Source organism: Olea europaea, unplaced genomic scaffold (assembly GCF_002742605.1).
Source record: "Olea europaea var. sylvestris unplaced genomic scaffold, O_europaea_v1 scaffold1714, whole genome shotgun sequence".
NCBI lineage: Eukaryota > Viridiplantae > Streptophyta > Magnoliopsida > Lamiales > Oleaceae > Olea > Olea europaea.
Genome location: NW_019234835.1, coordinates 21,167 through 46,257, shown reverse-complemented (window position 1 = coordinate 46,257; position 25,091 = coordinate 21,167). Strand labels below are relative to the sequence as shown.

Sequence of the window (25,091 nt, the reverse complement as noted above, 5' to 3'; positions counted from 1 at the left end):
ATCTTTCACAAGCTACAAAATTGAGTTGGTTGAATCTTTCTCAAACCAAGAAGAATAGTATCTTTAATTTAGTGGATGTGAGAAAGAAAAAAAGAAATAGATAAGCCACCAAAATTAAAGCAAATATAAAAAATAAAAAAAAGCGAACAAATCCTTTTAAGTTCTCCACTTTTCTTTTTCGTATCAGTAAAAATAAATATTTTTCATTTTATCTTTTATATTTATGTTAGATTCAAAGTTTTTTTCTTAATAAGAGCAAGTTTTAACTTAAAAGTTAAATTTTTTTTTCTCTTTTTGTTCAAACGATTATATCTAGATATACTTTGACAAAATTGAGTTTTTTTATTTAAATAATAATAATAATAATAATTGATTCAAGTTCTTACTGTATAAATTTAACTTTTAATTCTTTGTATAATTTTGAATACAAATGTAATGCATATATGAACACGTATACTAAAATTTATTCAAATTGAATCAATTTTTAACTTTTATAATTTTAAATTTCTTTATAACTTTCTTTTAAGTAATTTTTTTTGTTATCAATAAAAATACTTATTTTAACTGAAGGCATTTGATACTTTCAAATAAATAACTAACGTAAAAATTAAGTTTAGCCAAACATAAGTTTACTTTTAACGATTATGTAAAAAAAAAAAAAAAAAGCTTTAGAAATAAATAAATTTTAATTAGTGAAACTAGAAATAAATAAGTTACCTTATTTTGACAACGACGTAAGTTCTAGTTTTCGATCATGGTAAGCTTTTTTAATTGAAAAGAAAAAAAAGTCAATTATTTAAATATATTTAAGATAAAAATTACTCAAGAAGTAACTTTACCTTCTCTTTTTCGATTTAGCCAAACGTGCACAAGAGTGTTTATGAAAACTTTCATCTAGTGAAATGTTCATATAATAACAAGCAAATATGATCAAGTGTCCAACATTATTTTCATGTTGTCAAGTGCTAATTTAACGTACAATGAAAGTTTGGTTAAACAATGCTGGACGAGATTGCAAAATATAATAAACAAAAGTTTTAACTTCTTTAACACCTTCAAAATTATACAATTCACCTTTCCAAACAAGCTATTAACATCTTCAAGCCACACAAGATGCATGCAGACAAACTCCTGAAAGTGCTACAAGTCAACATTGTAACCAACGTTTTAGAAATTTTAGAGTTAACATTATACAAATTAATAAACGAAACATGTAAATAAACTTCTTGAGATTGTCACACTGAGCTAGCTTATTTTCATAACTTTTTAATCAAACAAAATACTTCTAAAAAATTATCCGAACAAATCCCACAAATAATTTCTTCATTCTAAAACAAGATTGACAAACCCGGCCCTTGGACATGAATGTAGCATGATTCACTTTACAATGTCATAAGCATTTGAAAATTTAACATAAATTTAAACGCTTTTTTTTTTTTTTTTTGATATCTAGGTATCTCAGCTTACACCAGACTAAATCCTGGACCCCCAAGACCCTTGCCCCTAGAACTTTGGAGGAGGTAAATCGCGGGTTATGCCTCAACTGGATCACAGGTTCCCCCCATTGTAATTTAAACGTTTTTCTATTGTTAGGGATGGTTGTGCAACTATAATGAAAAGTTACGCACCAGAATGCCTCTGTGACCATCTTGCTAGTCAAGCAATACATTGAGAATCATTACTGCAATTTTCCCAACAAATAATCTCAAATTGGCCAATAAAAAAAAGGAAATGAAATTAACATAAGAAAGAATGGCAACATTTCATTATTGGAATGATTAGAATCTATAGTAAGCTTCAGTCACCAAACTTGTAATCTATCTACCTGCCTTTAAATTATTCACCCAATCATAAATTTCTCTAAACTATGCACATATGGGAACATATATGTACTCTGAGATGTATGTACATGGTGTTACCCTATTCACTGCACAGATGCTGAAAAATCCAGTCAACTTCCTCCGGCAAACAGTTTTGCATCAAGAAACAGATTCGTAGGCCCAAAAGGTATCAGGGTCGGGACTGAAGAGAGAAAAATCTCTGACTTCTAAATTCGCTATGTGCCAATCGACAAACCGAGCTTGAACTGCCTTGAAAAGTAGTAGGATGGTGGGCAAAAGCCACCATCTCTCGTCCTCCCTGCCATTACAAGAAATTTAACCCTCAATAATCTACCACAAAAACTACAGAGCCTGAGCCCTGGTTTCCAATATCCTTGGGGGCTGTTAGGAAGTTTAAGTCGACCGAGTTTTCTAACTTAGATAGGTTTGAAGAAACCCGTCGTGGGGCTGTTCTACTATATTAGTTCTGAGGAACTTATGAATTTCTTGCCTAATCCAATTTCATACTTTACTGCCTAATATTGAACACTATAAAAGTAGAATATTAAAAATATCATTGTCAGCACATGCAATACAGAATCATACTAAAATGCCACCAAAATTCACCTTATGAAATCTAGTCTACTCTTCGTTCTGTTTCTTGACACAAGATAATCCAACCAATATCTATTTCTGCAGTTTATTTTCTCATTTTAAACAAGCATAATATCTTTAGTTAGGGTCCTTGTGGTTTCTGTTCAGCAAAAATCCCAATAATAAATAAACATGATTATTAGTGTTGTACATTGTGAACTCAAGAAGTTCAAAACTCATCTGCCCTCAGAATTGTGTTTTATAAGAAAGTGCAACTCACTTTATCAAGTTCCAAATGTTGATCTCTCCAGGCTGCTTCGAGGAGGAAATTCCGTTGTGAATTAAACCACATAAAAATGCCACAGCCTGCAAAAATCAACAAATTTAATAGACGAAACAAGCCAAGCATTAGTCATTGAGGATAACAGTTATCTTCAACGATGTAAAAAATATTTTAGGTTAATATAGCTATAAAATCTTAACTTACACTACAAACGATTGGTCTGCAGATTCATAAGATAATTTATATTGATTTTTATTAAACACCCAAACCTAATAGTATGCATTCAGATAATTTCTATTTTAGAAAAATAATTAAAACGAAAATTTGCTTAGGAACAAGAAAGGTAAAATAGAAAGGTCAACCAGGCTCCACAAGAAATGGACTAGGTATATTAGCTAGTGTTTTAAGAATTTCATTGCCAATTTCACTTGATTTTACAAATGCAGTTTCTATACTTTCTCATCATTGTACGCATGCTTGGTAGGGGAGGATAGGACTAGACACTATTAAAGAAAAGAAGCAGAATCTTGTGTATTATGTTGTCTAATCTTGTCCAATTCTGCATACCAAGAATACACAGCACGTTGAAGTGTCTACTTACGATGTTCGATATGGAGCTAACATTCCATAAAGCATAAATACGAGCAAGTGCAGCTCTTCGAGGCCCATTACTGAATAAGGCATTCAAGCCTGCTAGAAAGGTTGAAAGCAATGACAGAGGAAGGATAAGAAGCACGGCTAGGAAAGCACCAAGGGATATCCAATAGAACAAGAACAGCATGAGAAGAGTGACAAAGAGGTCTGCCAAAAGCATGATAGTGATAAAAAGCTGTATGGTTTCCTGAAACACAACAGTAAAAGATTAAATGATGAAACATTATTCTAGAAAGTGTGTCAAAGAGAATTCTTGATTACCTGTCGACCAACAGAGCGAGTATTGTGCAATAACAGAGAAAATGGGAAGAGATAGTCCCTTCTGTAGCCCAATAATTTCAAGGTAGATTCATCTATCAAACCACCATTGATGCCACCAGTAGGGGGGGGGGAGGATAAAAAAAAAAATAATAATAAAAAAAAAAAAAAAAAACTTTTATTTTTATTGTTATACTTCAGTAATATTTGCAAACATGACACTTGATATGTAATCATTATATTACCTAGATGGTGCATCACTATCCAAATATTCAGAATGGTGGAGATCTTGAAGAGTACAGTCACCAGCCACTACCAAAATTCCTAACTGATAGTACCCACTAGCTGTCGCTTGGAACCACCCCAGCTCAATTCTGACGCCATGGAAATCAAGTTGGGGGTTTCCATGAGTTACAATCCAATTGATAACAGGAACCAGAGCTGAGCGAATTGACCCTTGCCTCACAGTCCTCAACTGGGCATTTAAACCAGCTACCAATCGATTCCAGACAGTTGCAGGTACATGCTGAAATAAAAAAAAATCTTTCCTATATTAAAAGATAATTCATACTAATCATTATGTTTTGTTTAGGTAAATATTAATTTTTGGCATGTAGCCCTTCACAAAGAAAAAATATGACTCTCCCCCCAATAAGCATTATATAGGGTAAAAAACAATTGTAGCCACTCAATATTTAATAAGTTTCGTGTCAGGCCAAGCTTTATTTCTTTTCCAAATTAGTCATTGAAGTTTGCATTTTATTTCAGTTTGGTCATTCAGTTAAATCCAGTAGTTCTTTAGCAGAACAAGTTAATGCCACGTCAGATTGCCATCATACACATCTGATGTTCCATTAAGAAAACTAATGGATTTTATCTGAGTGACCAAACTAAATATAAAGCAAAATTCAGCGATTTATTTGGAACAAATCAAAGTTAGGGGACTAACATGGAACATTGCCATTAGTTGAGTGACTAACCAGTTTTTACGCTATAATATCTAAAGTTAGACTTGCAAGTAACCTGGGCAAGGAGATTTGTCAATAATGCGTCGCTATGCAGATTATATGGTGACATATAACTTCCGTCCCCACCAAAAACAATTCGCATAGGAAACCTCTTCTGTATACTTGTTACCATGTCTAAGCGTTTCTCATCACCACCAAGAAAGAACTCAATATAAGCAACCATCAAATCCGGTGTTGCCCCAACCTGCAACGACTTCTTATATTATGAGGGTGTTTGGAAGACATTTTTATGTAAAAATGCATTTTTGAATAGTAAATTGATGGAAAATATGTGGTTGAAAAATAAGAAAAAGTTTTTTATTTATGTGTAATATTATCTTAATAAAGAATGTGTGGTTGAAAAGAAGAGAGAGAAAAATGCATTTTGAAAAAAATGGGTACAAACGGGGTCTATATGACAAATTAAAGTAAAAAAATTTGTCGAACGTGCTTTAGGTTCACTTGGTGTCACTATATACGATTAAGTAAATTACCAGGACCATGTTTGGCTAAACTAAAAAGATGTTTAAGCTTAGCCAAACATGCTCTAAATTGCAGGCTCCAGACGAGATTTCCGTAAGGAATTTCCTTTACTGCTGTCACATATCGCTTACTCTTCCAAATAATTTTATGTATAGGCTTTTTGAAATTAAAATTGAACTGGAAAAAAATTTCCCATTCCTTAGTCGGATAAATATGTGGCCATGAGAGAGAAAGAGGGATCAAGTAGAACAAAATCGAATCAGAAGATCATCCCCTGACTAAGTTTTTACATTGAGAATTATTTGCAGATGAAAAGATGTCATAGGGGCTTCTTACTTTCCAAACAAATCCTCCTAGACTTGTATTATAGTATATGATTTATCAAATCCTCTCATGTTCTCCACCATTTATTCCTTGTTTGTCATAAAAAAATAAAAAAAATAATAAAAAATCAATAAACAATAGAATTTTGTTAAATTGTTTTAATTCTGTCAGCAGTTAGCAGAACAACAAAGTCTCAAAGAATGTTGCAGAATCAAATAATAGCAAATCCAGAACAACTGCAGCTTATTTCTCAAGTGTCAAATTTTTAAACACTAAACAGACGCTAAGTCATGTTTCCATTTTTAAAAAAAATTGGCAAGGTCTAATTGCATGGATAAAAAATCCAATAACAGGAACACAAAAGGAGTGCATTCTGTAAGAGTCATCACAACTCCACCATAATCAAATTAAGCTAACCTTCATTCCTTTGTATAGAGCACGTGATCGACAAGAGCGAAGACAAGAATGGTCATATTCAGACTTGACAAACTCCTGAAGGCGATGAAGTTTATTTCTCCTACGCCATTGTTTCCAGGACCATGAAAAAGGATATGCAAGCACTGAAAGTATTCTATGCACTGACCCTTCCCACCATTCGTATGCAGCGACAGAGTTTATCTCATCGATAAATCTGTTAAAAGCATCTTCATATCTGCAGTTCATAATACAATGCAACTCATTAAAGAATTATGCAGAAAAGGGAATAAGATTCAACCCAGAGATATTGATATATTATTAAAATTTGATTGACAACTTAAACATAATGTGGCCATCTCAAGTTCTCAAGATAAACACGTATGCAAACTTCAGGAAATATTGCAGACCTCTGAAAACTAAGAGAGAACCATATAAAGGAGAATTTTGCAATATGTGGATTAATTAGGCAAAAATTAGAGTAATATAATGGGACCAAGCATCAGGAACATACTGATATTTACTAGTCTTGAATAAACCAAGAAAATAACAACAGATTCACAACAGGCTGAAAAATATAGGATTTTCACCTTACAGGGGTCATTTGAACCGTACTTTAGAAAATATTCACTATCAATTGTAAATTCTTACACTATCTCAACTATCGCATGGGGAGGTGAGTAAGAAAGGTGCCAGGGTTCTCTAAATGTATTGGGACCCATAAAGTACATCCTGTGAACGTGGTTCTGAGTTTCTTCTGCTCTTGCACCCCGAACCTGGAGATTTAAGCAGGAGCAATCCAATTCAGTGTTAATCCATATGGTATTTTGATCATGCAACAGTTAACAATGAGCGTGCATACTTGGGAAGATGCTCACCTCTGATAAGGAAAGCAGAGAAGGAAAACGGTGATTTTCATGATGATCAACTGAATCTTCTCTATGATAAGAGCGTCCCGATCCAATCAATTTGATTCTAAGAGTATTTAGTACCAGAGCAAGGAGCACAATAACACCCAACAATAAAAATGCAAAAAACCAGGGACCTCCAAACATATATATAAGCTCCTCAAAAGGTGTAAAGCACTTCGGCGTTCTGTATTTGTCAGATATACATTTATAGGGACATGATGAGCAGGTGACTCCGCCTACAGCAATTGAGTCCCATGGGTGAAATCAGGGAAGAATAACTAATTCTTAGTCGTAAAGAGAATTTCAAAATGCTCATGGAAACATTTAATTCAGATCAATTACTATTACCTCGTACATATATAAAATTAGCACGATTAGGAAGGCGCTCAAGGGAACAAGCTGTGCAAAGATTTGGATCAGATCCTTCAACATCTTTGTAGGTTCCAACAGGGCATTCCTTTAATGTAGTCCATGGACGGACAATTAAAATCCAATGTCAAAAAATCAAAATATTGTCAACTGTAAATAATGCAACATGCACTCAATTATCAGCCAAAATAATATCATATGTATCCAGTTAAATAAGTAATACTTCAAGCCGATGCATTGAATAAATTTGTTCTGTCACTAATTCCATAATGTGATGCCAGTTTGATATGTATATGGCTCAATCTGTATAAGCTTATCAAATATTTTTGGTTAGGAATACATTACATGAGTGTTGCATGCATGCATGAGTGAGTTCTAAAGGCAACAAGAAAAAGAAACAAGCATCCCATAAAAAGGCAGTTTAAGATGAATAAATAAGAATCCATCTCATCCCTTGATATGGAACAGTGTCACATATTTAGATTTCACCTTTCAGTAGCTATGCATGCGTGGAATTTCACTTGATCATTTTTATGTGAAGGTTAGCTTGTTTAGTTAATTTGAAATAAAGGAAAAGTGAAATGATAAAACAGAGAGTTCTTGTTAGGGAAAGAACTAGAAATGCAACAAGACATGGTCATGTTCCAGCTAATCATCTTACAATGTTTTTTATTGAATAAAGTGTAGGCCAAAAAAATAAAAAATTCTTCTACGCCCAGAAATGTTTTGCTTTTCTTTTATTTCTTTTCCCGTTCTCCTTGTAGGACCTGAAGCACAAATCACCAGAAGGTACACTAAAAGATAGGAAGAACGCAGAACATACCGTACAGAATGTACCATACAGGCCTTTGGGGCACTTCTTTCCCGTAATTGTCCCCTTCTCTCCATGAAGACCATCTCCACTCCCGGCACCTCCACTGTTAGGCAGGGCAAGCATGTAAGATGCTGCTATATGAATTTTTCTTACACAAAATGCTTCAATGTTTTCTTATATTATTGCAAAAGTTAGTTTCTAATTATAATATCTTCTAATTATAATATGAGAAAAATATTATATTCAGATTCCGGATACTTATTCATAGGGGAAAGTTTAAAGATCAGAGCAAATAATCAAGATTAATGTAAAGCAAAGTACCATGAAAGCAGGCATACCTATTGTTCATCATACCATCTACGAAAGCAAGAGGTACATATTCATCTCCAATGGCTATCTTAGACCAATGAAAATGAATTCTTCCGCCACCACCACCGCCACCACCCAGTGGACCACCATAGCCTCCAGCAACAGATAAAGAGGAACCCTCTGCAAGTGCAAGTCCTTGAAGAAAAAGAAGAATAGTGCCACCAGAACCTCCACCAAGTCCACCTATGAGCGTACCATTACTGTTCCGGGTTGGCTTATGACAACTTTGGCCATCAACTCTGATAGACCCATAGATATCAAGCCTTAGAAGTGGCCATTGTCTGGATCCCATTACTAGTGCATATGGCACATAAAACAACAAATAATGGTTATTGTACTTCAACTCCAAAATCAAATATTGAAAACAAAAGAGATCAACAAGTATTAACCAGTAATTTTCATGAATGATTAGGGTTCGAAAAAGAGTAATTTTCATGAATGCTTTTGAGCTTCATATTTGCAATATGATTTGAAAATGGTGTATTTTCAACATGATAGCTGAAAAGATGAAACAACATGACATTCTACACTCATATTCATACTATGCATACTTTTTTACTTACTGAGCATTAGCTCACGTAGTTATTGCACTTTACTACAGGTGAGCAATGGCAAGCCTAGAGCTCCATAAATCACATAGCTAGTTGTTGGAGCTCCAACATAATTGCCATGGTTGATGTGCATGAACAATGATCTGTCAGGTTATTGTTGTGGATTGTATTAGATACTATAGTTTTTGGGTCATGCTTTCGAGATATTGCATTGTATTATGCAATTTCATATTTTGGTCGCAGTAATACACTGGATGTAATTTTAATGCCATTGCATGGTTATTATAGATGTTGACAGCGGGTCAAGTAATTGACCATCCCTTTCTGTAGTTTCAACAAATATATTTGATCAGATAATTCACACGCATACAAATTGAGTTGTCTAACATCTTCTCTTTTATACTTGATTTTACAATTTTACTTTATTTTTTTATTATTAATTTTTTTTCTGGAGGGGGGGGGGGGGGATAGATAATATAATCAAGAGATTGAAGCAAAAGAAGTACGATTCAATCAATTTAATATCACCTTTCAATTATAATTTATAGGTCAATACATGAAGAATCTTAATTTCCTACTTCCTACTGGCATAGTAAGGGGAAACATTTAATAAGGATCATAGAGAAACCACACTTAAAATACTCTTAAGTCAATTTTTTTATTTTTATTTTTTATAGGTAATCGGATAATTTTATTACTTAAAAGAGAATACATGGGGGGTGTACAATCACTTTAAGCCATTAAGGAACAACATGAAATTAGGCAACCCATCTACAAGATTTCTAACCACAGCATTAAACCAAGAATATAAGGTAAAGTAAAATGTTTCTCTTATCTGCTCTCTTGTCTTTGTTTGATCTTCGAAGCAACGGTTGTTCCTTTCTCTTCACACGCACTATACAATGCAGCCCGGGATAAGGTGTCATGCTAGTTTGCTATCCTTATCACGATGTTTTCTCCGCCATGCCCATATCACGTCCTTTATACGACGAGGTATCACCCAATTCATAGATTGAGAACTAAGTATACTGTTCCAAATTCAACGTACACAATCACAATGAATGAACAAATGATCGATCATCTCCCCATCCTTCTTGCACATATAACACCACTCGGGTACGTAGAAGCCTTTACGTCGAAAATTATCCACCGTTGAGACCTGTCCCCTCACAACTGTCCACAATAAGAATGCCACCCGAGGAGGCAATTTGCACTGCCACACCAACTTCTAGGGGAATAAATTATTCACACATCCCATGAGGGAACCAAAGTACGAGCGAAATGAAAAAAATGTCATCCCGTGCTTCGTGCTGTCCTCCACCTGATGCAATCCCTCTCTCCATCCCGAATTTGTGCCTCATGTAAAAAGGTCATAAACAGCGAATAATCTTCCAATTCCCAATTCTGTAGATCCCTCCCAAAAGTAATATTCCACCTATAGTTCCCATTATGAATGTCTAAGAGATCACTCACCATAGCAGTGGGCACTGAGGCAATGCGATGCAAGGAAGGAAATCTCTCCTTCAGCGGTTGATCTCCGCACCAACAATCATCCCAAAATCTAATCTCATTACCATTTCCGACCACAAACTTCAGTTTGTCCAAAAAAGCACTCCATCCCCGTCGGATATACCTCCACAAACTCACCCCATAAGAACCACGATCCTCAAATGTACACCATCCCCCCTCCGTCACACCATAATTCGCCTTAATTATTTCTCTCCACAAGCTTTCCTCTCCACTCCAAATCGTCACAACCACTTGCCTAATAAGGCCTTATTGAACAACACAAGGCTCCTCACCCCAAGACCCCCCATCCTCATCGGCAAACAAACAACTCCCCAATTGACCAAATGGAGTCTCCTCTTCTCCCCCAACCCTGTTCACAGAAATTCTCTTTGAAGTCTCTCTAATCTCTTTGCCACTGCAATCGGAATGGGGAACAATGACAAAAAGTAAGTAGGGAGATTGGAGAGAGTGGATTTAATAAGAGTAAGTCTGCCTTCCTTAGAAAGGTACATACACTTCCACCGTGCTAACCTTCTCTCCATCCTTTCCACAATACCATTCCAGATATGGGTACTTTTAAATCGTGCCCCTAACGGGAGCCCTAGATATGACATCGGCAGCTACACAACCTTACAACCCAATATATTAGCCAGCTCCTCCACATTATCGACCTCCCCTACTGGAATAGCTTCAGACTTCCCAAAATTGATTTTCAAACCAGACACCGTTTCAAAGCATAGGAGCAGACGGCACAAGTTCCTGAATTGTTCAACATCTGTATCGCATAAGATCAACGTGTCATCTGCAAATAACAAATGGGACACTTGCAATTGGTCAACCATAAAACCCCTTATCAAACCCGCTCTCACGGCTCTTTCAATCATCCTACTGAAAGCATCCATCACAATGACAAATAACAATTGGGACAATGGATCCCCTTGTCTCAAGCCTCTACTGCTCCGGAAATAACCCTCAGGTGTTCCGTTGACCAAAACTGAGAATGAAACAGTAGAAATACAGAATTGAATCCATTTACACTATTTATCCCCAAAGCCATAGCGCCTGAGCATATACAACAGGAATCCCCAATTTACATGATCGAAAGCCTTTTGAATATCTAGCTTACAAAGCATCCCTGGGGCCCTTAGACGCATTCTTGAATCTAAGCATTCATTCGCTATAAGCATAGACTCTAAAATCTGACGCCCTTTTACAAATGTATTTTGAAACTTGGACACTACTTTTCCCAGCACCTCCTTTAATCTGTTTGCCAGGACTTTCACAATAATCTTATACATCCCACTGACAAGGCTAATGGGGCGAAAGTCCTTAATATCAGTCGCTTCCGATTTCTTAGGGATGAGCACAATAAATGTAGCGTCATAACTTCTCTGGAATCTCGCACGTTCAAAAAAATAAGATAAAGTATTCACAATGTCCGGTCGAACCACATCCCAGCACGCCTTGTAGAATGAGAACGAGAAACCGTCCGGTCTCGGAGCCTTATCATCGTTCACGCTAAACACTACCTCCTTAATTTCATCCTCCCCAAATAGTCTCTCCATCCGTCGGGCATCATCCTCCGTAGTAGAAAAGTGCAATCCCTCCAATTCTGGCCTCCATTCAAATTGCTCCCGATAGAGGTTCTGATAAAAATTCATCAGTTGGCTTCCAATTTCTTGTGGTTCCTCATATGTAACCCCGTCCACCTCCAAAACTATGATGGAGTTGTTCCTCCTATTAGAATTGGCGACCTTGTGGAAGAATTTAGTGCATTTATCCCCCTCTTTCAACCAAGTAACTCTAGATTTCTGTCGCCAAGTAATCTCCTCCATCTCCACCAACCTCTCCATCTCTTCCTTTAATACTCTATGTCTCTCCTTCTCCTCCCCAGCCAACCCTTGACTCTCCTCCCGCCTATCCAACTCCTCTATCTCTAACAGACACTGATTTTTACTACAGTTAACATTGCCCACAACTTCCTCATTCCATTTCTTTAAGTCCCCTTTCAACGCCTTTAGCTTCTGATCCAATACAAAACAGCGAGACCCACTAACTTCATGACCACCACGTCTGTACTCGCTCCCTAAAACCTTCTACTTTCAACCACATCTTCTCAAACCTGAAAGATCTTCTTCCACCACCCCTCCTATTCCCAGATAACATAATAGGAAAATGATCCGAGTACACCCTCCCCAATCTTCTCCGAGTGACATCTGAATATTTGGACTCCCACTCCCCACAAATCAAGAACCTATCAATACGAGACAAGACGGGTCGATCCCGATTAGATGACCAAGTAAAATCTCCCCCAATCATAGGTAAATCTACCAACAAATTCTCCCTAATAAAATCTGAGAACTCCTCCATTGCCCTAGCTAGTCTCCCACCACTCGACCTCTCCGAAAGAAATCAAATCACATTGAAATCACCCCCAATACATGTAGGAAGATTCCATCAAGCCCCAATTCATCCCACAAGCCCACTCTACCGTCATCAGAATTAGGCTCATAAAATCCTGTGAACATCCACCGAAATCCATCCTCGCAATTTTTGAAAGAAATCGATATAGAGAACACCCCTATACTCACCTCCTTCATCTCAAGCACTCTAGTGTCCCACATCACCAACACGCCTCCTGAAACCCCTGATGATCCCAAAAACTGATATCCTACATGATTCCCCCCCCCCCAAACTACGAATCACCGCCCTCGAGATAAACTCCATCTTAGTTTCTTGTAGGCAAACAAGATTTGCCCTCCATCCCCTTAGCAAATGTCGAACACCAAGCCTTTTACTAACCTCATTGAGCCCTCTTACGTTCCAGCTAATGAGTTTTGGCATCATTATAACACTCCGTAACCCCTCCCCATTGTTCCTTTCTTGGACTCGCCACCCTTACCAGCATAGTTTACTGACCATTCGAGCCTCTTAAGTTCGCGATCACCCTTTCTTCTTAATTTACTTCCATGTGTACTGATATCTTGTCCCCTATTAGTCTCCAGCTCTTCGAATAATTGTAACAATCTACTTTCATACCCATCATATGACACGCCAACCAACTTACTGAATTCCTGAATTTTTTGTAGAACCCAGTTCGAAGGTGGGTGACCAACTACTAACACATCAGCTTCTGAAGTATCCTCACCGTGATAGCCCTCAAGATGATCAAAGGACCGTTCTTTCTCTTCCACCACTGGCATAATGTTACTGTCGCTTTCTCGTTTCTTGGCACAATCTACCTACAATACCAAAGCTTTTTCGGTCCCCATATCATTTTCTTTTGTTCTCCTATTATAGATGTTCATAATCCTTGATGTCGAATGTGTAGCGTTGTTTTCTTTCACAGCGTCCATTGTCAATGTCTCCAAGTTCACCATACTAAACTCCCCTTCCTTGGACAGCGGTTCCACCTCTCGTTCAACTACAATCCCCGTGTCTACTTCATTCCGGTTGACCCCTACAAAGTCAACCCCGTCATCGTTTTTATGATACCCCGCTTCCATCCTCTCCTGAGAATCACAATGTTCATCTCTTCCCTGCTTTTCATGTTCTGTAATTGATTGTAATTCCTCATGAGTCAATCCCGATACGTGTATTTCACCGGTTTGATCCTCATCCAACTCAACCCCACACTTGTGACAGCGTACCAATTTCATGGGGTCCATTTCAGGCCCGCTTCCAACCAGCCTAAGTAATTCATCCAATGCTCCTTTCAACTCCTGGGCACGGGCCATTATTTCAGCCTTACTCAAACAAATGTCATGACCTTCGTTATCACCGACTTTATTTGTCCTTTCCTTTTGCTGTAGCATCCTTTGGTTGGCATGCTCCGAGATCTGTGAGTTTGCTGTAATTTCTGCATAAGTCATCCTTTGTCTGTTTCGTTCATTCACCATTTGTCGTTTGGCCTTATCCCTAGCAACAAATGAGTCAACAACTACTTGAAACACCTACGAGACCGACGCCCATCCCTCTCCATTTGCACCTTCTGGTATCACGACAACTCCTTTCCGACGCCTCTCTCCATATTGTGCTATCATCAAATATCTACCTCGACGGTTCACACGTCGTTGTGCCAAGAAAGCTCTTAAAGACTCGTTGAATTTAAAGACACAGTCCTCAAATTCACTTCTCATTCTCAATCTGTCTACCATATTCACCATCCAAATAGCACCATACCTTCCCATAAAGATTGAATCTGATGCGGACATCCATTTATTATTTATTTTCTATTTGGACTATTAGTTATATTTTATTTGGACTATTGTTTATGTTTTCGTTATTGGGCTTGTTTAGTGGGTTTGGCCCAAACCCTTCTCTTTAGGGTTTGTGTTCTGCTATTTATTTCTGTTTTGTTTCTCATTTGAGACAGTTGATGATGATTTAGAATTGAAGTATTTTTTGGTGGCTTGCAGCCGTTTTCTCCCTCCCCTCTCTTTCCCTGGTTTCTTTTCCTCTTCTCCCTTCTCTCTGTTTCTCCTCCACATTCCTTCCTCTTTCTTTATTATTCACCCTACATCAAATTTGGTATCAGAACTAAATCTTGGGTATTTTTCTCTTATAATTCAAAATTTTCTTCTTTCCCTTTTCCCAAAACTTGTTGAACAGCAGAAACGAAAAGGATTTGTTGGAAGATAGCAGTTTTCCTTCCTAGGTTAAAAAAAAAAAAATACTGTTCATTGCGGGTACTGTTACGCCCAGAATTTCAGTTTTGCGATCTGTCAAAAAAAAAAAAAAACTGTTCCCTGGTACTGTTCATCCGCGGGGAAAAAAAATCCGAGTTGTTATGTTACTGCTGCTACTTCCTGCAAACCCTAATCCATACACACAATCAATTATTAATCCAAACAGCCCATTATAACACCCGGTCAAATATTCTAGTCTCCAAATCATTTAACCCGTTACGCAGACTCAATCTACATCCACATAATCATAAGTAGCCCAAGTCCTAGAGGCCATTATCCACATCTCATATTCAGCCCAATAAGGCCATTACATCAGCCCAATTATCCAACCTGGCCAATAACCCAATCCTCAGCCCATTTATCACATATTTAGCCCAACTAACCCAGCCTACTCTCTACGACCCAAGCCCACTCTCCAAACACTAACCCAAACTGGCCCATCTCTATAACAAGATCTAAACCCCTTCCCATCTGGCCCAGTCCCAAATATCCGACCAAGCCCGATTATAACCAATCAATTAACATCAAATACCTCACAGTTTCATCCGATTCCTCTCTCACAACCACTCTCTTGCTGCCATCGCCTCTAATCACCATCACGCTACCACTTCATTATCTATTGTACCCAGGCATCTAGAACACTACCGCTTCATCGCCATAGGCCACCACCACCAACCCAAGATCATACACTTCCACCACAGTTACCACACTCATATATTTCCTCGTCCATCTCAACAATCTAAAAGCCACAGTCACCACACTCAGTTTACGTCCACACCAGAGCCAACACAAGTTACAGTCAACAGAAGTTAAAACCATTGGACACGAAGGGAAGAATAGAAGCATAGTTGGGGCACATAAGTTCGCAATTCAAATCAAGCGGCATACAAATAATCAAAACTAAACTACAGGGAGTTGCTATCTCCTAATTCTCATTGGTTTATACTGCTGTTTTATTTTAAAAGTGCATCACTTAGATTCTTTGTGTTGCTGTTACTATCACAACTTTGGCCTCAAACTTCACTTGACTGGAATCACTCATTGAATTGACTTGCCATTGTTGCCCCATTTATCTCACTGAATTGATGTGTCATTGTTATCTCTTTTATCTACCTGATTGGAAATCTTGACAATACCATTTGATCTTAACAAGCATTGGACCCTTACTTTATTATTTACAAGTATCAGCACTATTAACTTGCATTTTTGGAAGGGAAGAAAAGAGAGAGAGAGAATTTCAAATTGATGTTTTAATCGTTGGTCCTTGATGCATATTGATCTCTCTATTGCATTTCATTTAGGTAGTATTGCTTTGCATATAGTTACATATTGGTCATCTTGTCACTTCTAGCTCTAGTGCCTTAAACATGAACCCCTCACAATTCGATGCACTTACCCGACAAATAGCGGCTATTCAAACTCAAATGACCGCTACTCTTGAAGAGAGTAAGGCCCTATCTGTTAGTTCGAAAAATTTTAAACACATCCCTCATTCGATTGATGTTAATAATTTTAAGGTGTCCCATAATAGACAACATCGTCGACAAGGTAATCAAAAATACCTTCGACCCGATCGTAAGGATAGGGATGGGAATAGGGATCAGATTCGTGAGCGAGAACGAGATAATTTTGAAATTCTTACTCAATGGAATGCCCTTAAACAAGGAAATCAATTAGTGACTGAGTATATCGCGCAATTTGAGGAATTTCGAATCAAATGTCATTTAATTGAGGATGAGAGCACGACTTTGAGTAGGTTTAGCCAAGGTCTGAGAGATGATCTTAAGCGCGAGCTTTTCCTTCGAGGTGTCACTACTCTTGATCACGCTTACTCTTTAGCTCGAGATTATGAGTTGATTATTAGTACTCCATATGAAAAGCGTGGTCATCGTCGCTCACCCATCTCATTAGCGTCACCTCATCATAAGTCTATCATAAAATCGTCTCCGTCTAATGTTCCTCCTATTTGGAAAAATAATTGTAAAGGTCGTGATAGTCCACAATCTCCTTTTCCATGTAGAAAGCATATTGACAATCATCCTTCAGTGTCATTGGCTCTAATTCCTCCCGTTAAGTCCCTTCTAGGGCCTCCCCCATCTGATGTTCCTCCAATTTTGAAAAATAAGGGTAAAATTTTTGATAATCATCATTTGGCTTCATTGGCTCCACCTCCTCCCGTTAAGTCCCTTCTAGGACCTCCCCCTTCTAATGATTCTCCAATCTTAGAAAATCAGGATAGAATTTCTGAAACTTCAAGGTCTTCTTCTCACTTGTTGTGCGTCAACTGTAAAGATTTTGGCCACGTTTCTTCCAAATGTATTAATCGAACCTTAGTCATGGAAGAACAAAAGAATGTAATAGATATGCCATTAGAAGATCTAGTCTATGAACCTAAATTTGAAGATTTTGATGACTTGGATGATAGTGAGGACACTTCTTTAGGTGGACTCCAGACTCTTCCCGAGACTTTAGATACTATACCCCTTGTTTCTGACAACTCTCGGTCACATGTTATATGTCATACCCTTGCACAACTCAAAGAGCTTGATGATTTCGCTGGCCACCCTTGGAGAATCCAATCGCCTGTGGTTAGCATTAAATCAACATTCCCCACTACTGACCAACTTCAAACTGATGGTCAAAATGAAGTCGTTAACCAAAGTCCTGGCAATTTATTCAAATCTCTAGTCCAGAAAAATCTTAGAAATTGGGACTTGATTCCCCCAACTGTTCAAATTGCGTATAACAATTCTGTAAATCGGTCTCTAGGTTTGAATCCATTTGAAACTGTTTATAGTTATAAGTCTAGGCGGCCGTTAGACCTTATTTCCATGTCCCCACATGCTAGTGTGTCGAAATCAGTTGAAGCATTTGTGCATCATCTTCATGACTTGCATATTAAGATTAATAAACAACTTCACGCAAGTAATGCATTATATAAACTTCAAACTGATTTGCATAAACAATATTTTCAATTTCATACTGGGGACTATGTTATATTGCAAGCCGGTAGTGCTGGTCCTTTTAAAGTTTTAAAGCATGTTGGTCCATACGCACATGTCATTAATTTTTCATCACATTTTGGCCACCACTCTACTTTACATATTGAAGACTTAGTTACTTACAAAGGCCTTTTTAATTTCCTTGATGATCCTTTTCTACTTCCTTATGTGGATCCCCAACCTAAAGATATTACCATTTTCACTCCAATAACATTGTCACAGCACACAAAGATGTAATTGATGCTATTTTAGATAAACAGGTTGTGTTGACCAATGAGGAAGATTTCGGGGATGAGTGGCATGAATTTTTACTATTGGGAGTTCAGTATCGGTATGTAATTACAAAGAAAGATCGTCCTCCTTGGTTGAATCATATCCTTGAGGATAAGCTACAACTATCCTTGTTATCATTTGTGGAGTTTCGGTATTTAGTTATCGAGAAAGATCGTCCCCCGTGGCATGACTTGGAGCCTTTCGCATCAGATTCAGTGCAACATTCTACTTTATCTACTCGACAGGGTCGAGTTTTTCTCCCACCCCGGGAGAGTTGATGCGGACATCCATTTATTATTTATTTTCTATTTGGACTATTAGTTATATTTTATTTGGACTATTGTTTATATTTTCGTTATTGGGCTTGTTTAGTGGGTTTGGCCCAAACCCTTCTCTTTAGGGTTTGTGTTCTGCTATTTATTTCTGTTTTGTTTCTCATTTGAGACAGTTGATGATGATTTAGTGTCTCGATGATGATTTAGAATTGAAGTATTTTTTGGTGGCTTGCAGCCGTTTTCTCCCTCCCCTCTCTTTCCCTGGTTTCTTTTCCTCTTCTCCCTTCTCTCTGTTTCTCCTCCACATTCCTTCCTCTTTCTTTATTATTCACCCTACATCAGAATCCGATAACTTCGAACCCCATTCTGTCAACTTAACAGTGCCGGAATCGTTAATAGATACTGGGAAGTCCTTCGCCTCCACTCTGAAACGATGATTGAATACCATACTACGTACATCCGCCAATTTTTTCCCCTGATTGTGTACAAGCTGTTCATCAAACGAAGGAACAGACAAATCAATTGATCTCGGAGCAGCAAGCTGCCACTGCAGGTTTTCCGGCGACGGCGCGTTGGCCACACGTGCCGGCAGACGCACAGCCGGAGCGGCGCGTGTGGGGGGCAGAACTCCTGCTGGGGTCGCCGGTCTCTGCTAAGGCCTCCGGTGAGGCGTTTCCTCGAAACGTGGCAAGATCTAGCGGAATCTTCTTGGCGGCGCTAGGGTTTCCAACAATGGCCGATGCTTGTGTGTGAAGGACGTGGTTGGAGGGGCTGATTTGTGGCGTGAGGCCGGTTATGTGGTGCCTACCGGACAGTTGGTCGCCAGTGCCGATAGGTATGGGTGTTGGCTGGGTTAATTTGGATTGTGGGGGGAGCTCCATCCGGTGTCAAGTTTTGTAAGTTTCAGAAGATCCATTTGTTTGAACCGATATACACCTTTATTAGTCAGAATCGGTTAGGAGAAGGAGAGGTAGATCACTCTTAAGTCAATTACACGACCAAAATATCCTATGTCTAGTGCACTTAGCAATTTCGGAAAAGTGATTGTTTCCCTTGATGACTAAATACTTAGCTATAAGGATTACCAAATAAATCATAATCGAAGTGGACTAACTCTGTCTCGTTAGATTGTATTTCTTCATATCAATTCCTGTGAAAATATCGGGATTTATTCTTCTTGGTTGTATACTCTGTCAAAATATTGCATTTTCGAACTATTTCAACATCAATTTATCTAAACTACTATTTAATGGATCAGGAACAATTAAACTTACAGGCTGAGGATTTCTATTAGGGAGGTCTTGGAATTACTTAGGTATTATTTGACGCTTGAAATTTTTTGGTTAGCTACTTGTTCATGGAAAACTCCATTTCCAATCAATGAAGATAATATGCGGTGGCATGGAAAAACTATACATCATCACTTATAAACATAGAAGGATATTAAGCATTGCTTCTCTATCTCACCAAATGTTAAAAGGTTGTAAGTAATAGCATAATTGATTAGATAGCAAGAAGACCAAGGACTGTAACCAATATGAAATGATGGTTAAAGGATCTGAACTGTTCAAACTTTTTCTGTGATCAATCTTTTTCATTAAAAAAAATATATATTAATCAAGGAAATATGTCTACAATTCATGAAGGGCAAGATATCTATACACTAAATTAATCATCAAGATGAAAATACTTCTTCCGAATTGAAAACAATTAAAGAAAAAGGAATACCCCTAAACTTCTTAAATGTATAGAACCATACCGATGCATCCCTCAACTCAAAACTCTCTTCCTTCAAAATTCTATGTCACAACACCTTTTCTTCTATACCAAACAAATTTGCATTGCAAGGAATAAACATTGCAAATTTTTAGGACATCTGGAGCTAAATATGCTCCCTGAAAATTTCTGAATTGAAGAATTGAATCTGCCACGCTTTTATTCTGATACAAAGATGTCATTATATAAAAAAGGGCTGAGTGATTTCTGCCCTTATTTCTAACAACCCAGCTAATTCTTAGGCTGTAATTAGTAGAGAAAATCAAGGTACATAATTCCTGATTTTACTCAATCAACTAATTAAGGAAAAAACAAAATACGGAAAGATTGAATCTAGGAAAACAGTAGCTGTACAACAGCTATATTACTAGTGGATTTTCAACACTCCCCCTCAAGCTGGCAAGTAGATGTTAGTCATACCCAGCTTGGTGTTTAAATCCTCAAAGTTGGACTTAGGCAAGGCCTTAGTCAGAATGTCAGCTATTTGGTGTTTTGTTGGCGTGTATTGCAGCAGAATTATCCCATCTTCTATCTTTTCTTTGATGAAATGGCGATCTTTCTCAACATGCTTAGTCCTGTCGTGATGAACAGGGTTCTTAGCTATGCTTATTGTAGCTTGATTGTTACAGTACATGTGTAATGGCTCTTCATCTTGAATTCTGAGTTCCTTCAGTAATCTTTTAAGCCACATTCCCCCGCAAATTTCATGTGCCATAGCTCTGAACTCGGCTTCTGCACTGCTCCTTGAAACTACAGTTTGTTTCTTACTTCTCCAAGTGACCAAATTTCCCCATACGAAGATGCAATACCCTGACGTGGATCTTCGATCAGTAATCGAGCTTGCCCAGTCTGCTTCAGCGAAGATTTCTAAGCTCCTCTTTGCGTTCTTCTTGAAGTACAGACCTTTGCCTGGAGTCATCTTGAGATACCTAAGAATTCTGTAGACTGCTGCCATATGCTCTTCCATAGGATTGTTCATGAATTGGCTCACAACGCAAACTGAGAAATCAATGTCAGGTTTAGTGTGTGAGAGATAGATAAGCTTTCCAACGAGTCGTTGATATCTCCCTTTGTCGACTGGTGTCATGTTCTTCCCATTTCCTAGTTTTATATTCAGATCCATGGGCGTATCTGCGGGCTTGCATCCGAGCATTTCTGTCTCTTTTAGGAGATCCAGAATGTACTTTCGCTGAGAGACTGATATGTCATCTTTTGTTCGAGATACTTCCATCCCCAGAACATATCTGAGTTTCCCTAGGTCTTTGATCTCAAACTCTTTCACAAGAAAGTTCTTCAGTCTATCCATTTCTTCAAAGAAATCCCTCGTGAGAACGATGTCATCTACATAGACAATGAGAATGGATGATTTTCCTTGAGTTGATCGTTTGATAAACAGGGTATGATCTGATTGACATTGCAAATAGCCAAATTTCTTCATTGTCCTAGAGAAACGATCAAACCAGGCGCGAGGAGATTGTTTTAACCCGTATAATGACTTCCTGAGCCTGCAGACTTTATTATTTGTAGCTTGATTTTCTAGCTCAGAAGGAATCTCCATGTACACTTCTTCTTCAAGGTCTCCATTAAAGAAGGCATTCTTGACATCAAGTTGAAATAATGGCCAATCTAAATTGGCTGCAGGGGATAGGAGCACTCTCATAGTGTTGAGTTTAGCAACTGGGGCAAACGTCTCCTAATAATCAATACCATAGGGACTCTGTGAATCCCTTTGCTACTAGTCGGGCTTTGAATCTTTCTACACTTCCATCAGCTTCATGTTTTACAGTGAATATCCATTTGCAGCCCACTGGTCGTTTTCCTCGTGGCAAGTCCACTATCTCCCATGTATTGTTCTTCTCTAAGGCCCGAACTTCTTCCATAATGGCAGCCTTCCAGTGTGGTATCTCCAGGGCTTCATGAATGTTGTTGGGAACTTGTATCTTGTTAAGACTGGAGACAAAAACACTATATTCTGGAGATAATCTTCTGTAAGATAAGTAGGTATAAATAGGATGATTTGTGCAAGATCTCACTCCTTTTCTTAAGGCAATGGGCCGACTATCAGGTGACTCATGAGGAGAAGAGTCTGAATGAGAGTTATCTTGTGATGTTTCACATGATCTTGGAGTTGGTTCAGACTCATGGAGTTGCTCAGGAAGTGCTCGTTGTGCCGTCTCCTTTTGGTGCCAATTTCCCTTGGAGTAAATACAAAGCTCACTATTTTTGGCAGAAGGGTCGGGAGGATTTTGAGGTAGAGTTTTGACAGGAGATTCAGGAGACTCGATGACAAGATTTGGAGATTCATCGACAATGGAAGGAACTTGAGATGGACTTTCGGCAGGAGAAGGTTGTTGGTTTTCAATGATATTCCAAAACTGATGTTCTTTTGATGTACTCTCCCTCTGAACATTGGTTTTGGTGTAATAGGGTTGTTCCGCAAAGAAAGTAACATCTATTGAGTTAAGAAAGTAACATCTATTGAGTTATAGAATCTTCTTGTGATAGGAGAGTAACATTTGTACCCTTTTTGACTTGGTGAGTATCCAAGGAAAATGCATTTGATTGCTTTGGGATCAAGTTTGCTCCTATTATGAGGATATACATGAACAAAGGCTTAACATCCAAATATTTTTGGAGGAATGGTGGTGATTATGCAACTTTCTGGATATGTTTTAAGAAGAACTTGACTTGGAGTTTGGAATTTTAGGACACGAGATGACATTCTATTGATAAAATAAGCTGCCGTAAGGACAGCTTCTCCCCAGAAGTGTTTTGGGACATGAGTAGTGAATATCAACGACCTAGCAACTTCAAGGAGGTGCCTATTCTTTCTTTCAGCAATCCCATTTTGTTCATGGGTATCAACACAAGAACTTTGGTGAATTATGCCCTGGCTATTCAAATAATCACTCAAAACAAATTTAAAATATTCTTTTGCATTATCTGTTTTGAAAACTTGGATTTGTGTTTTGAATTGATTTTGGACCATGGCATTGAAATTTTTGAAAATTTGCTCTACTTCAAATTTTTCTTTCATAAGAAATATCCGAGTAATTCTTGTGTGATCATCGACAAAAGATACAAACCATCGTGCCCCAGTGATATTTTTGATATTAGATGGTCCCCAGATATCACTATGAATCATTGAGAAAGGGTGTGTTACTTTATATGGACGACTAGGATAAGAATTACGAATATGTTTTGAAAACTGACACACTTCACACTGAAGATTCATTCCTCTTTTATTTCTGAATAATGAAGGAAACAGTTTTTCAAGATAAAAGAAATTAGGATGCCCTAGTCGATAGAGTAATAACATAATCTCACTATCCTTATTTGCTGAAAAACAACTTTTGTGAAACTGACTCAAAGAGACTGCCTTGTGAGCTTGTTCCTCCAAAGGATGGTCGCCCTTGAGAAGATAGAGTCCCGAGTACACCTCAGCACTGCCAATCATTTTCCCCGAATCCGAGTCCTGAAATGCACAAAAATTTTGGAAAAATTGAGCAACACAATTCTTATCCCGGGTAAGTTTACTGATTGAAAGTAGATTACAATTAAGGTTTGGTACAAGTAAGACAGAATGAAGTGACAGTCTCAGAAATTGTAACCGAACCATAGCCTTCTACTTTTGAAATAGACCCATCTGCAATCTTGACTAGGTGATTTTCTTTGCAAGGTTTAAACTCAATAAGTTGAGTCTTATCACCCGTCATGTGATCTGATGCTCCCGAGTCAATAATCCAAATATTGTTTCTTTCCCTGTAAACATTTAAGGCTTTTGAGAAATTACCTTTCTGAGCCAGGGATCCCGCAGCGACAGTGGAAGAGCTAATGGATTGGCTAATCATCTTCTGTAGAAGTTCAAGTTGCTCTTTGTTAAAGAGAACTGGTTCAGAAGTGCCATTTTCATTAGTTGAGGATGTGGCATTGCCGCGACTTTCATGAGATAAGCGTGAGGGCTTCCAATCGGCTGGTTTCCCATGGAGCTTCCAACATGCTTCTCTGGTATGCCCTGGTTTTCGGCAATGATCACACCAGGGCCTCCCCTTTTTTATCCTGCTATTTGGGTTACTTGGTTGAGGGCCGCGTATGGCTAGGGCTATTCCTTCCGTGGTGGGCTGATTGTTTGGAGTTCCCAACATCACCATTTTTCGGCTTTCTTCTCTTCTTACCTTCGAGAAGGCTTCTCTTAGACTTGTTTGAGGCTTTGTGCCCAAAATCCTTCCACGTACCTCATCCAAATCTTTGTTAAGTCCCATTAGAAACTTTAACACCCGTTTTTTCTCAATGATCCGCCTATACTGAATTCCATCATTTGGACTTTCCCAAGTGTGCTCTTCAAACATATCTAACTGCTGCCAATAACGAGTTAGATTATTCTAGGATTGGGTAACAGAAGATTCGCCTTGTCGGAGATCATGAAGGATCGTCTCCACACCAAACAATTCGGCCGTATTTTCATTACTAGAGTAAGTTTCTTTTGCAGCATCTCAAATCTCCTTGGCAGTACCATATAGAAGGAAATTTTCACCTATATCATTGATCATGGAATTGATCAACTAGGGCATAACCATGCCGTCCTCGGCTTTCCATGATCTATATTTGGGGTCTTTCTCTCCTGGTGAGGCCAAGAGACCCGTGAGATGATCATCCTTGCCTTTTCCTCGGACAAACATGAGAACGGATTGAGACCACTACAAGAAATTGTGCCCAT

At 38.1% G+C, this 25,091-nt stretch overlaps 3 protein-coding genes across 3 annotated transcripts; all 3 read right to left on the bottom strand.

Moving 5' to 3' along the window:
* Positions 1-1,737: 1,737 nt before the first annotated feature.
* LOC111377745 lies at positions 1,738-3,727 on the bottom strand. Its single transcript, XM_023000870.1, has 4 exons — positions 3,613-3,727; positions 3,299-3,538; positions 2,695-2,780; positions 1,738-2,139 (listed from the first exon to the last, which is right to left on the bottom strand). Exons 2-4 carry the CDS (start codon positions 3,509-3,511, stop codon positions 1,980-1,982), a joined length of 459 nt encoding a protein of 152 aa, XP_022856638.1. The 5' UTR covers positions 3,512-3,538; positions 3,613-3,727; the 3' UTR covers positions 1,738-1,979.
* A 96-nt stretch (positions 3,728-3,823) lies between these two features.
* Positions 3,824-10,327, bottom strand: LOC111377752. The gene is made up of 10 exons (XM_023000877.1): positions 10,208-10,327; positions 9,900-10,064; positions 8,270-8,643; positions 7,941-8,034; positions 7,097-7,205; positions 6,716-6,984; positions 6,489-6,613; positions 5,841-6,075; positions 4,633-4,821; positions 3,824-4,135 (listed from the first exon to the last, which is right to left on the bottom strand). The coding sequence occupies exons 1-10, from the start codon at positions 10,325-10,327 to the stop codon at positions 3,851-3,853; spliced, it is 1,965 nt and encodes a 654-aa protein (XP_022856645.1). The 3' UTR covers positions 3,824-3,850.
* Positions 10,328-22,074: 11,747 nt separating this feature from the next.
* Positions 22,075-25,091, bottom strand: LOC111377743. The gene is made up of 6 exons (XM_023000867.1): positions 25,014-25,091; positions 24,843-24,908; positions 23,968-24,732; positions 23,461-23,849; positions 23,033-23,268; positions 22,075-22,826 (listed from the first exon to the last, which is right to left on the bottom strand). The coding sequence occupies exons 1-6, from the start codon at positions 25,089-25,091 to the stop codon at positions 22,075-22,077; spliced, it is 2,286 nt and encodes a 761-aa protein (XP_022856635.1).